At 37.0% G+C, this 13,503-nt stretch overlaps 1 protein-coding gene across 5 annotated transcripts; it reads left to right on the top strand.

Moving 5' to 3' along the window:
- The first annotated feature begins 255 nt into the window (after positions 1-255).
- On the top strand, positions 256-13,282 carry LOC120090285 (E3 ubiquitin-protein ligase PRT6). Of its 5 annotated transcripts, none has more exons than XR_005485499.1 (18): positions 258-769; positions 1,049-2,161; positions 2,499-3,721; positions 3,812-3,952; positions 4,898-5,141; positions 5,225-5,947; positions 6,284-6,478; positions 6,611-7,272; positions 8,159-8,210; positions 8,887-9,520; positions 9,878-10,083; positions 10,165-10,691; positions 10,786-10,890; positions 11,026-11,092; positions 11,197-11,274; positions 11,465-11,533; positions 11,954-12,180; positions 12,738-13,282. XR_005485499.1 is itself a non-coding variant. In XM_039047855.1 (18 exons), the coding sequence occupies exons 1-17, from the start codon at positions 701-703 to the stop codon at positions 12,026-12,028; spliced, it is 6,183 nt and encodes a 2,060-aa protein (XP_038903783.1). In that variant the 5' UTR covers positions 258-700; the 3' UTR covers positions 12,029-12,046; positions 12,738-13,282. The 5 variants fall into 5 exon arrangements, 3 of the variants coding, with proteins under 3 accessions (XP_038903784.1, XP_038903783.1, XP_038903782.1); XR_005485498.1 differs by having other exon boundaries at positions 12,630-13,282; XM_039047855.1 differs by having other exon boundaries at positions 11,954-12,046.
- Positions 13,283-13,503: the final 221 nt, after the last annotated feature.

Raw genomic sequence — 13,503 nt, 5'->3', positions numbered from 1 at the left:
TCATAGCTCAACTAATATGAACATTTATTATTAATCATCAAGTCTAAGTTCATCTCAAAAGATAAAAGTAAAAATAAAAATAAAATCAACATGGTTTAATATTGTAAGGAGAGAGATAGAAAGAATGAGGTGGGCCAGGCAGGCGAACATGAGAAATGGGCCTGGGCTGTTGCAGACAAGAGTCATTTTATTACAATTCACCGACTCAAAGCATTGCGTGAGACAAAATATGAACTTTATAAAATTAAAATGAAAAAAAAGAAAAAAAGGAATAATAGTTACGCAACCGAAGAAGATACGATCAGGATCAACTACTTCCCTTCGAAGGGTTTTTGCATTTTCTTTTGTAATTTCAACGACTTTGGACGCAATTTTCCTACTTATACTTACCTTCCCCGATGAACTTTTATGTGGATGACGTTCATTTCTCTTTACGCTGATCGTGGTTCTGAAATTTGGTGAATAGACCCAACTTTTGGGAGGCCGGAGGGGCAAAGAGGACAATCTCAGTGTTGAAATTCACCGTTCCAGGAGGATTGAATGATCGAGACGGCACGAATTGGAGGATTCAATCTTAGGGTTTCGGATTTCTTGTGGAGTAGTTGTTGGCTGGAGTTGAAACCTGGGGAGTGCAACCTCTCGGCTACGGCGCTGTTTCTGTTGCGCTGACTGGCTGGTGCCATATTGGCGCTCCCGGAGAATGGACGATATGGATATTGGTTCCCCTTCTGAATCTGCGCCACTTAAGCCGCGTGATCGAATTCTGCGGGTAATGCGAGATTTTCTTTTCGCGTTTCTTATTTTTACATTGCATTTCAAATTTAGTGTTGATTTAGATGGGGTTGTTCGTTTTTAATCCCTTGTACTTTGCTGCCATCCTGCTACCAATCGTGTATGTTGTTGTCTTACTTTATAAACGCGTTTATCCTTTTCTGTTTTTGGATTTTTGGTTCCATTTCTACTTGGAATTGAGATCGTGTAGTGCCTTGATCAAATGATGGTTATCATCAATTCACTTGTTTATAATTCTGATTCTATTGTTTGTCAGCGGCTTGCTGTACTTGGAGTTCCTGATGAGCTATTGGATCAACTTTTTCGTGGTTTAGTTTCTTTTGTCAAGGACAACAAGTTTCTTATACCGCAGCTGGTAACTGCAATTTTGCCTGCCGATGTCGAAGTGGTAGAAGTTATACGTGATGCTAAAGCAGGGTCCAAAAAGTCTCTGACAGGCCCAACCATGAAAGCTCAATTCCGTGAAAGCATGATGTGGTTACAGTGGTTGATGTTTGAAGGCGAACCAGCATATGCTCTGAAGAATCTGTCAAAAATGAGTGTTGGCCAGCGTGGTGTATGTGGCGCTGTTTGGGGACATAACGATATAGCTTATAGGTGCCGAACTTGTGAACACGATCCAACTTGTGCAATTTGCGTCCCTTGCTTTCAGAGTGGAAACCACCAGGACCACGATTACTCCATAATTTATACTGGAGGTGGTTGCTGCGATTGTGGTGATGCGACGGCGTGGAAGCGGGAGGGGTTTTGCTCAAAGCATAAAGGTGCAGAACAGATACAACCACTTCCAGAAGAACTTGTTAAATCTGTAGGGCCTATACTTGATGCACTCTTCACTTCTTGGAAAAACAAACTCTTATCTGCAGAAGATATTAGCGTGGAAGACCCTAAATTGAGTGACCGTGTTACAGAGCATAAAAAGGTTGCAAACGAGTTAACATTTGCTGTGGTTGAGATGCTTTTAGATTTCTGCAAGTACAGTGAAAGCTTACTCAGCTTTGTTTCAAAAAGGGTGATTTCTTCAGCTGGCTTATTGGATATTTTGGTGAGGTTAGAGAGGCTGTTAACTGATAGCGTAGTGAAGAAAGTCCATGAGTTACTTCTTAAGTTGCTGGGAGAACCTATATTTAAATATGAATTTGCAAAAGTTTTTTTGAATTATTATCCTACTGTTATCAACGAAGCGATAGAAGACAGTAGTGACCATGTGCTTAAAAAGTATCCACTATTGCCAACTTTCTCAGTGCAAATATTCACTGTTCCAACACTTACTCCTCGTTTGGTAGTGGAAATGAACTTATTGTCCATCCTCTTGGGATGTTTAGAAGATATTTTCATTTCTTGCGTAAGCGAAGATGGTCGCTTGCAGGTAAAGCATCCTTATTTTCAGCTCTGAGCACTCAGTCAATTGTTATGTTGTTCGACTCCACATTCATATGATTTTTTTTTTGTAGAGGATAGATGTGTAATCTTCACTTATGTAGACACAGGCAATTAAATACTATGACCTTTGTAATGTTATGATGACATTGAAAAATATCCTCCCCCTTAAAGACTTTATATGTTAACAACAACAATAATAATAGTAATAATAATTTTCAATTAGTAGTCTTTTTGGTATAGTTCTGTTTTTTGCTGTCTTATGATTTTTCTTTTCTCTTTTCCTTTCTTATCCAGAAAAATGATTTTTCGTTTCCCATATATAGGTTGTAAAGTGGAGTAATTTGTATGAAACCACCATCCGTGTAGTTGAAGATGTTAGATTTGTCATGAGCCATGCTGTAGTGCCCAGATATGTAATCTATGAGCAGCAGGATATCCTAAGAACTTGGTTGAGACTGCTGACTTTTGTGCAAGGAATGGATCCCCAGAAGAGAGAAACAGGCCTCCACATAGAAGAAGAAAATGAAAATGTTCATTTGCCTTTTGGTTTAGATCATTCCGTTGCTAACATTCATTCCTTATTGGTGAAGGAAGCATTTTCTGCTGCTAGTAGTAGTTGTGAAGATGCAGCTGATGCAATGTATTTCCAAACGTACAAGCAGAACGTAGATGATATAGATAGTGTTAGACATGCTAAAGTAGGACGTCTATCACAGGAAAGTGCTGCGTGTAATGTATTGGGAAAGAATAGTACATCCACATCTGCATCAAGAGTTGATGAAGTTTGTTCAGATGCAATTTCATCAACTATTATGTGGCTGACTTACGAGTGCTTGAAGATTATTGATAGTTGGTTGGGAACTGAAAATGTATCTGGAAGCATTCCAAACATGCTTGATGAGAGCATTAGTCTGACACCTAGTTGCAAATTTTATTCATCAAGAAAAATGTCTGCCCTGGAATCGAAGAAAATTCCATACAAGATGGAAAAGGGTAAATTTGTTTTTGAGAAGCTTCCTAGAAGAAGCAAATACCATAATAGGCAATATTCCTCACGTATGTACGGTGGCCTTCAAATGAGTATTGACAATGAGCATGGTATAGGTCTTGGAGAAGACCACCAGTTGATGGATGTGACCAATGATACAGTGACTGATGAAGATTATGCCATGGAGATTGATGCTCTCCATTTTCTAAGCTTATCTGCTTGGCCAAACATTGTTTATGATGTTAGTTCACAGGACATATCTATTCACATTCCATTACATCGGCTGCTTTCCTTGCTTTTACAGAAGGCATTGGGAAGCTGTTTTAATGAATCTGTGCTGCCAAGTGCAACAGGTGCTAGTTCCTCAAATTTGTCATCTGAATATGTGGACTTCTTTAAAAGTATTCTTACAGACTGTCATCCATACGGTTTTTCTTCATTTGTTATGGAGCATCCTCTACGCATTAAAGTTTTTTGTGCTGAGGTTAATGCTGGAATGTGGCGGAGGAACGGAGATGCTGCCCTATTGTCATGTGAGTTGTATCGATCAATCCGGTGGTAAGTTAACTTTTGGGGAACAAAGCACTTATGTTCTATCTTCTCATTTTCGCACGTAAGGAAACTTGCTTTTTGATGGCTTTGTAACAGGTCAGAACAATGTCTGGAGCTTGATCTCTTTCTGTTGCAGTGTTGTGCGGCAATGGCTCCACCTGATCTTTATGTCAGTAGAATTATAGAACGTTTCCGGCTATCAGACTATCTTTCCCTAAATGTTGAACGCCCTAGTGAGTATGTACTCATCTATTACTTCGACTTGGAACATATTGTTCTTCTAAATTCGGGTGCAACTTAGACCCTTGTTTAATCACCAGCTAGGAACCATTCATTTTAATATCTATCCATCTATATTTTGTAAAGAAACCTAAAGTTTCATTGGATCATCAAGTTACAATAATACAGGAATTAGAATGAAACCTTAGTATCTTCTTCAAGGATACAAAAATAGAGACCCTCCTTTACCAAATTTCCGCACAACCTACACTAACACTCCACGTATATCATTTATTTGGATTCAATTTTATGAGCTTGGTATTTTGGATTGAAGTCCTTTCTTGTAGTTGAGGTCTCCCTGGATGGGCTTGGTTTTTTGTATGGCCTTGGACATTCTTTCAGTTTTCTCAATAAAAGCTAGGTTTTGTATTAAAATAATAATAATAACACTCCCTTTATATTAAGCTGACGTTGATACATTCCTTCAAGTATAGAGATGTTGAGGATACTCCTTGTAAGGTTATAATACATTTCACAATAATAACTTATCATAGAAGTTCAATTAACATTTATCACCCTTTTTTGGTATTTAAACTAGTCCTTATAAAAAGTTGGTTTTTAAATCCATGGGATATTTATCATTGGCTGAACACTGCTCTCTTGCTTCTGTAGCATTGTACTAAAGTGTGGCAATTGTATGCGATTGAAGGGACAAGTTCTATAGACGTGATAGTTATTTGAGACACCACAACACATCACGGAAGTGTTGAGAAAAAGATGGGGCAATTTTTACTATTTCTCAAATTATGTGGGTGTTGATAATTATACTTGAAATGAATATATAAAATGGTTGGGAGCGAAATAGCAATCACGTTTAACTATATATACTTTATTATTATCCCTTTCAGTAAAAAATGATGTTCTTAAAATTTTCACTTTAAGTATAAAATAACTGTTCTTCAGGTACGAGCCTATTTTAGTGCAAGAGATGCTCACATTAATCATACAAGTAGTCAATGAAAGGAGATTTTGTGGACTTACAATAGCCGAAAGCTTGAAAAGAGAGTTGATTTACAAGTTGGCAATTGGAGATGCTACTCATAGTCAATTGGTAAAAGCACTCCCTCGTGATCTTTGCAAGTGTCATCAGCTGCAGGAAATTTTAGATACAATTGCTGTCTATTCCAATCCCTCTGGATTTAATCAGGTTATGCCCTTCGCCAGTTTGGGATTTCTGTTGCATACATATTTTTGTTCATTATTATTTCTTAAGATATAAATTCATTTCAGGGGATGTATTCTTTGCATTGGAAGTATTGGAAAGAATTGGATCTGTACCACCCTCGTTGGAGTTTACGAGATCTGCAGGTTGCTGAAGAACGATATTTGAGGTCATGTGGTGTCTCTGCTTTGACCTCACAGCTACCTAAATGGACAAATATCTATCCTCCTTTTAGGGGATTGGCAAGAATAGCTACTTGTAAAACAGTCCTTCAGTTCATTCGTGCTGTGCTGTTTTATTCTGTTTTTGCTGAGATATCAACTAAATCGCGGGCCCCAGATAGTGTCCTGTTAAGTGCTCTGCACTTGCTAGCGTTGGCATTGGACATTTGCCTTCAGCAAAAGGAATCAAGTGATCAATCATTTTATGCTCAAGATTCTATTCCTTTGCTTCTTTTTGCTGCCGAAGAAATTGATGAGGGTTTAGCATATGGTTTCGGCAGACAAAGCTTGTTATCTCTTCTTGTTTTATTAATGAAAATGCACAGGAAGGAAGGACGAGAGAACTTGTTGGAGGCTGGAAGTTGCAACCTATCCTCTCTGGTTGAAAGCTTGTTGAAGAAATTTTCAGAGATTGATTCTCATTGCATGGGCAAAGTCCAGCAACTTGCTCCTGAAATCCTTGGTTACTTGTCTCAATCTGTGCCTACTAGTAATACTAATAGACCGAGTGGAACTTCTGATAGTGAGAAGCGGAAGGCAAAGGCTCGAGAGAGACAAGCTGCTATATTGGTAAGATGTCTTTTCGTTTTTTTAGTAAGTACCTTTCTTTTTTTTTAAAAAAAAAAGGATCTTACTATTTTCTTCCAAGGAAAAATATTGCTTGCCATTTGATAGATAAATAATTCTCTTGTATTTGCAAGGCCTTCTTTTCGTTCTGGTCTTGTAAAGGTTAAGTTGAAGTTAAAGTTCCTTCGTAGATTATAAATTCATTGGCCTTTTATGGTATAACCCTGTCTACGTTGGTAAACCCTAAACCCGGGCTGTGCTTACACTTGGGGATGATGTTTATTCTACTTTTGCTACTAAATGTACTTTGTTTGGAACTTCTTGTGTGGTTGTCTCCAGGAAAAAATGAGAGCCGAGCAATCAAAATTTTTGGCCAGTGTCGATGCCTCTGTGAATGATGATGATGATAGAGAAATTGGGCAAGAATCTGAGAATCCCAATGTTAGTGACATTGCCGAACAGTCTGAAACTGTTTGCTCACTTTGCCATGATTCTAGTTCCAGTGTTCCCATATCTTTTCTGATTCTTTTGCAGGTATGCAATTTGCTGTTCTTATATTCTATTAACTTTATCTTATTTCCCCATTTCAGTTTCTTTTTTATAATTTGATTCATCCTTTACAGATTTCTATTACTGATCTTAAAATTTATATCTTTCTCAAACAAGAAATCAAAGCTCGTGAGTTTAATTGATCGAGGTCCCGTGTCATGGGATCAACCTTACTGGAGAGATGAACATGCCTCAACGGTGTCAAAAAGGGACCTTGATCAATCAGGACTAAGCCCCTCCTCTGCAGGTTCAGGAGTGATTTCATCGCCGCAGTTAGCAGAGCTCATTCAGAATGCAGTAAAAGAATATTCCAATCATGGACTACCTGGGGAAGTTGGCGCTTTCCTGGAATTTGTCAAGTCTCATTTTCCTCCCTTACGAGACATTCAAGTGCCTGGTACATCAAATGTTAGAGGAGAAAAGATAATATTCAGCTTTGATAAGCTGGAAGAGGATATTTATTTATCTGTTCGAAAAGAAATGCATGATACTCTGCATTCTAAATTCAACGAGGATGATAAAGCTTCTGAAGTTGCAAGTGGAGAAGATTCCAAGTCTGTGCTGCATGTAAAATATATAGCTGCTCTATCAAGAGAGCTGGCAGAAAATCATTCAACTTCTGAAAGCTCTCATAACATTCACACGCCAGTAGAATCTTTGCAGCCTACCACATTTAATGAAATTGGTCCTACAGATTGTGATGGAATTTATCTTTCTTCTTGTGGGCATGCTGTGCATCAAGGATGTCTTGATCGATACTTATCTTCATTGAAGGAAAGGTATCCTTCTCAAAATCTGTCCATTTTTGCTCAAAACATATGGGTTTTATATATGTATATATATAATATTGATTTTATCTTTTGTTGCAGTTTATAGATTTAGAAAATCACTTTATTTATGTGTGACCAGCCTCAATATTATACAGTCTGATGTTTCTTAATTATTTGTTTACTCTATCCCAGGATTTTATGCTTTGGAACTTTTAACAATTTGTAAATCTGAGTTTTGTGGCATTATAGAGAGCAGAGGGGAAAAGGCAGGAAAAACTAGTTGTAGGAAAAGGGAACTTGTTGTGGCAGTTTGTGAATTCCTTTCTGTGGGAAGATGAAAGTGATGGCCATATTTGGCTCTTCAATGGATTGAGGATTGAAGTATCCCTGAAGTAGACCGTGGGGAGTTTGTTAGCACGTCTGTTAGAGCCAAGCTATTAATAGTAAATGTTGGCTGTCTCTGTTTCCTTTTCTTTTATCATATATTTTCAATAGACCTGTAGTTCTAGGGCTTGGGATTGAACTTGCTGGGTGTTATTGTTCTCATTTTGATATTGTAATCGTGATACCGGAACTTTTTGTGAATCAAATCGAATGTATGGAAACATCCTTGTTTACTAGTACTCCAGAGTTTCTAAGGTGAGGCTTGAAGGAGGACTTTGTCGTTCCCTTCCACTGATATATAGTTAGAAATAGGACATTGTAATGACCTTACTTGAACAGGATCCATTAGATTGGACTACTATATCCTTGAGTTCTTAGAAATAAGACATCGTTAGCTGTATGTGGAAGTGCAAGATGAACCTATTTTCTTAGACTGCTTGTTGGTACTTTTGCTTATTTCTGTTCCAATATATTTTAATGCCAAACATATGTTCTCTCATTGTACTTTCAGGTTTGCTCGAAGAATAGTATTTGAAGGAGGGCATATTGTTGATCCTGAGCAGGTATATGCACCTCTCATTTAGTTCTTCATTCTGCATTTTCTACGAATAAAGAGCCAGAAAATTTTAATTAACATAATCATAGTATCAATCATCTTAATCGAAAGCTCAATATCCCAGCTTAATCCAAAACTTAATGCTTTAATTACCTGATCAGAGTATCATCTCAATCCAAACCCAGAAATTTTACATCCAGAAATTAATATCACGTCTTTTGTCTAGTTTTTCAGTCTCTATTCTAAAATATTATCTCTTGACCTTATGTATATGACAAGATCTAGATGTTTCATGATAGCAGGCATCTACGTGGTTCTTGTTAAATTGAGTTATGTTTCTCTTCAAATAGTAATCTTCATAAGTCTTTATTATAATGCAGATGTAGTGGTTAGAATTGTAGGTTTTTCAGAGATGAAGGGGATGCTTAATAAGCATCAAGCAACTTCAAACCTTTGGTTTCTGACCAGTTGTCAGGTCTCATATACTTGGACTAAGATATAATCTATTTGATGTTTGGATTAACCTAGCCTGGTGCTAATCAACCCTACTTCTGTTCACACTTTCTTTTTGCTTGACCATGTATTAAAATAATACTTTATTTTTAATTTAGGAATAAGATGACGATGTGGTTTGTGGTTTTATACATATTCATATATATATATATATGGGTTTTATGTAACAGGGAGAATTCTTGTGCCCGGTGTGCAGACGTCTTGCAAATTCCACTTTGCCTGCATTTCCTAGGGAACTTCAAAAGATTTGGAACCCGGCGACGAGTTCAGTTGGTAGTTCATCACATGTTTCAGGTCATCTTAACAAATCAAGTGAAAAAGTGAATCCACTTTATATTCAGCAAGCAGTGGCTCTCCTGCAATATGCAGCTAATGCTGTTGGGAAGAATAAAGTTCTTAAAGATATTTCTGTACATAGACATAGGAAAGTGAGTCGCAATCTCGAAGCTGTGTCCCTTGTTCTGTCTAAGTTGTATTTTTCTGGGAAACAGGATAAGTTAATAAGCTCCTCCAGGGTTAATCCATCGATTCTTATGTGGGACACTCTCAAGTATTCCCTCATATCAATGGAAATTGCTGCTCGTAGTAAGACTGATATGAATCCCAATATTGGCATTAATACATTGTATAAGGAGCTAAAAATTTCTGGTGGTTTTGTATTGTCTTTATTGCTAAAAGTGATACAAAGCGTTAAGTGTGAGGATTCTCTCCTTTTGCTTCAAAGATTTTGTGGTATTCAAAGGTTTGCAGATTCCATCTGCTCTGGAACGTCCAATGAAAATGCTAGTGACTCATGTGGACGAGGTACAACTCTGGGGCCTAGAAGCATCTCTATCTTTTTGGGTTATTTTTGGTGCTCCCATCAATTTAATTTGTTTTGCTGTCTTTCACTCCATTCATTGGAGTGTGCATCTTAGGGACTGAGCTGAATGGATACTTAGAATCTTGTTGAATGTGTTTCTAAATGTCCATTCATTTTCTGTTTAGGGAAAGTCCTATATGAATTAATGTTGAGGATATTAGATATGATGGCTCATTACTCGTGCACATGAACTTTCAATTAATGCTAAGATATATTCCCATCTGGAATACTTTGTAGGAGTTTTTCTACATATATCTTCAACTGTTCCATTTATAGTTTGCTGATTGATGCTACTGCAGGTATCCTCCACATCTTGACCAGCCTTCATGTGGAATTGCCACAATTTGATATCCAGTTCTTGAGCCGAGGATCCGATCCTGTTCTTGCTCATGACCCATTCGCATCATTGATGTGGGTTATGTTTTGCCTTCCTTTCCCCTTTTTATCATGCAGGGAATCCCTGCTTTCCCTTGTGCATATCTTCTACCTAGTTTCTGTGGCCCAGGTATGTTTGAGGGATTTAAAGTTCCAATGTTGAGTATGTTTTGCCTAATCTAGATTTGTAATTTTTAAGTATTTATTACAGGCTATAATCACATCTTTCATCAAGTCTCAATGCAAGGTAGATGGGTTGGGTTCTAGTGATTGCTTGATCGCTGATATTTGCAAAATTATGGGAGAATCTGAATGTGCTCGACTGTATTTTGTTTCAAATTACACAGAGCCGTCTTGTAATGTTAAGGATATGATACGTAGCTTGACTTTCCCTTATCTTCGGAGATGTGCACTACTTCTAAAACTACTAAGTTCTTCTGCACGAGTGCCAATTTTTTATGGAGAGACTGCTTTGGAAACATATCTTGCGGGTAACAATATAATTGACAACATCACAGTGGAACTCAACGAAATTGAGAAGCTTGAGAAAATGTTCGAGATTCCTCCATTGGATACTGTTCTTAAGGATGGAACCTCGCGGTTATTTGTTTCGAAATGGTTTTGTCATTTTGATAAAGAATTTGAATTTCAGAGGTCTAAAATTATAAAGCACTGCACACCTGCCGTTCCTTTTCAATTAATTCGTTTACCTCATGTCTACCACGATCTATTGCAGAGGTATGTTCAACTTCTATTCAATTTCTTTCTTACCTTTTCTTTTGTTTGTGTGTGNATCTTGAAGTGTGACTAATCAAATTTTCTGCTTCAACAGATACATAAAAAAGCGATGCCCTGACTGCAAACATGTTATTGATGATCCTGCATTATGTCTGCTATGTGGTAGACTGTGCACACCAAGCTGGAAATCATGTTGCAGGTCTTTTTTCCTTCTAAAAATAATTGTACTTTCAAAATCGACTTAGATGGGATGTGGTCTAATATCATCAAATGTTTTATTTGTGCTTTACTGTTAACTACAAAGTTTTGAAAAGTTAATTATGTTTGTCTCCAGGGAAAGTGGATGCCAAGCTCATGCAAATGTGTGCGCTGCTGGCACTGGTGTATTTTTGCTGATTAGGGTGCGTCGAAATGTCCTTTATATTGTATTTAGGGATCTTTCTGTGGTACATATTTTTTGCCTGACATGGGATCAACTAAATAAGATTCCTCTTTATTTTGACAGAGGACAACAATTCTACTGCAGAGATCTGCACGTCAGGCTCCTTGGCCATCTCCTTATTTGGATGCTTTTGGTGAGGAGGTAAATTGTCATCATCATTAACCTGTTTTTTACTTGATTATATGATTGCTTTATGGTTCAAGGCAGTGTTGCAAATTATGATGTGATGTTCATGAAATCTTTCCTTTATTATTTCCAATCAAGTATTCTATGGCATTCTGTTTGGTTATTCAGATTCTGCTGTAATCTCTAGTTTCCTTCCTTGCTGCAGGATACTGAAATGCGTCGGGGAAAACCATTGTATTTGAATGAAGAGCGTTATGCTGCCCTATCATATATGGTGAAGAAAACAAACTCTTTTATGTTTTATTCCCCCACAATAACGTTTTTTCCCTTCCTCTTTTTAAGTGACCAAGTTTTAACCTTTTACGACATAGCCATCTATGTATGTTAGCGACCAGTTCTGCGGCATTTCCATTGGTTTTATGTTTCTTGGTTCTCATTACTAGTTTACTGTTTTTAATGGAGATAGAAGAACAAAAACATTTCTTACTATTTTTACATCATACTTCACCTTTTCATTTGATAGTGTTCCCTTGACTTCTCAAACAACTTAGTGAACTTGTGAAGGCAGAGAATTTCTGTATTTAATTAAAATTAGAATAGAAACCATAAAAATTTGAGTATTGAATAAAAATGCTTGAATATTTTTATTTGATCTTTCATCGTAGATTAAGAGTGTTTTTTCCCCCCTTCTTAGGTTGCTTGTCATGGCCTTGATCGAAGTTCAAAGGTTCTAGGCCAGACTACAATTGGGTCTATCTTCATGATTTAATCTGGAGTATATTTTGAGGTGATTCCTTTGGCCATTCACGGTTCAGATTTTGCACTTACCTGTTATAGTTCGTGCTTGAGTTCCTCGTCCTAGTTTGGCTAATAGAAAAGTATTCTACACCGTGAAGGCATTGATAGGGATGTCGGATACAGGTATGATGAACATGGAGAAACCCCCTATTTACCTCTGATGTAGAATAAATGTCTTTGAATAGAATTTTACTTTAATTTTTATTTTGAAAAAAAATGACACACAACACACACATATATATATATGTTTTTTTGTTATCATCAAGACATATAAAAATTCCATCTCCACATACTTCTGTCTATGTGTCACGGGGCTTAAGGGTCTGACACTACGCCTATCCTCTTTGTCACGGTTTTTGTATCAAATCTTGTGAGGATTGTAAATGAGGGATTAATGAGCTTTTTAAGTTCATGCGAGATGCCTTTTGACATTCCAATGTAAATTCTCTGCTACTATGTTTACTGTGTTGCTATCCTGCTGCTCTTTCATCACTTCCGACCTGGCTTCTCTTTCATTTGCGAGATGTTGCTTCTTAAGCAGTATTATTCTGGACATGTTTTCATGTTTGTAGGTTGTGCAGTAGTTATTGGTTTTCAAGAATCCATACTCCTACAGAAAGAGTTCTCGTCCACAAATCTTTTCAGAGGTGAAAAAATGACCCTTTTATTTTCACATATAGGAGCCAAGAAGATCCAGAGTGACTCAGAGGATGTCAAAAAATGCATACTATCACCTTTCCTTGAGCTGTGTGTTGGAAGTAGTGCGCTTGTACATAGGGATTAGGGAGGTCGAAGCATTGTTTTGAAGTTGCCTTAAATTTCTGGATTAGGATCGTTGGCATCTTTCCATTCAGAGGGTGGAGATGGGAATGGTGGTCATTTTGTACTTGGTTAAATCTGGCAGAATCAATTTGGAATCAGTTTGTGGAATTATAATGGAAGGATTAAGATCTCCAGAAAGAGAGACTGAGTTCTGCCCTTTTTTTTTCTTTTTTCTTTTTTCTTTTTATATGTAGTTTAATGTTTAAACAATTGTTAGAAGAAATCGGCACAATGAAGCTTCTAAAAGTACATAGGGGAAAGTAGAAGTGAAATTAATTGTGCATTTCTAGTCTACTCAATTTTTTATTTGTTAAATCTTTAATGTAAAATATCAACATTCGCTTGTATTTTTCTTGTCTTTTTATTCGAACTCGATCATACATCTCCAACTTTCTCCTTTTCACCCGGTCTTCAAGTTTTCATTTTTCATTTTTCTTTTTTTAAATAACCTCGATTCAAGGGTTTTTTCCCCTTTTTTCAAAGAATAGGAAAGAGTGGAGATTCGTTTTTTCAACATTTTAGTCGATAATATAATGTTTTAATTAATTGAGATATGTTTAATTGGATGCACGTTGTGCGTAGAAAATAAGGATCCTTTTTACATTAAGAAAAAATGAGTAATTT

Source organism: Benincasa hispida, chromosome 11, assembly GCF_009727055.1.
Source record: "Benincasa hispida cultivar B227 chromosome 11, ASM972705v1, whole genome shotgun sequence".
NCBI lineage: Eukaryota > Viridiplantae > Streptophyta > Magnoliopsida > Cucurbitales > Cucurbitaceae > Benincasa > Benincasa hispida.
This window is presented reverse-complemented; position numbering and strand designations above follow the sequence as displayed.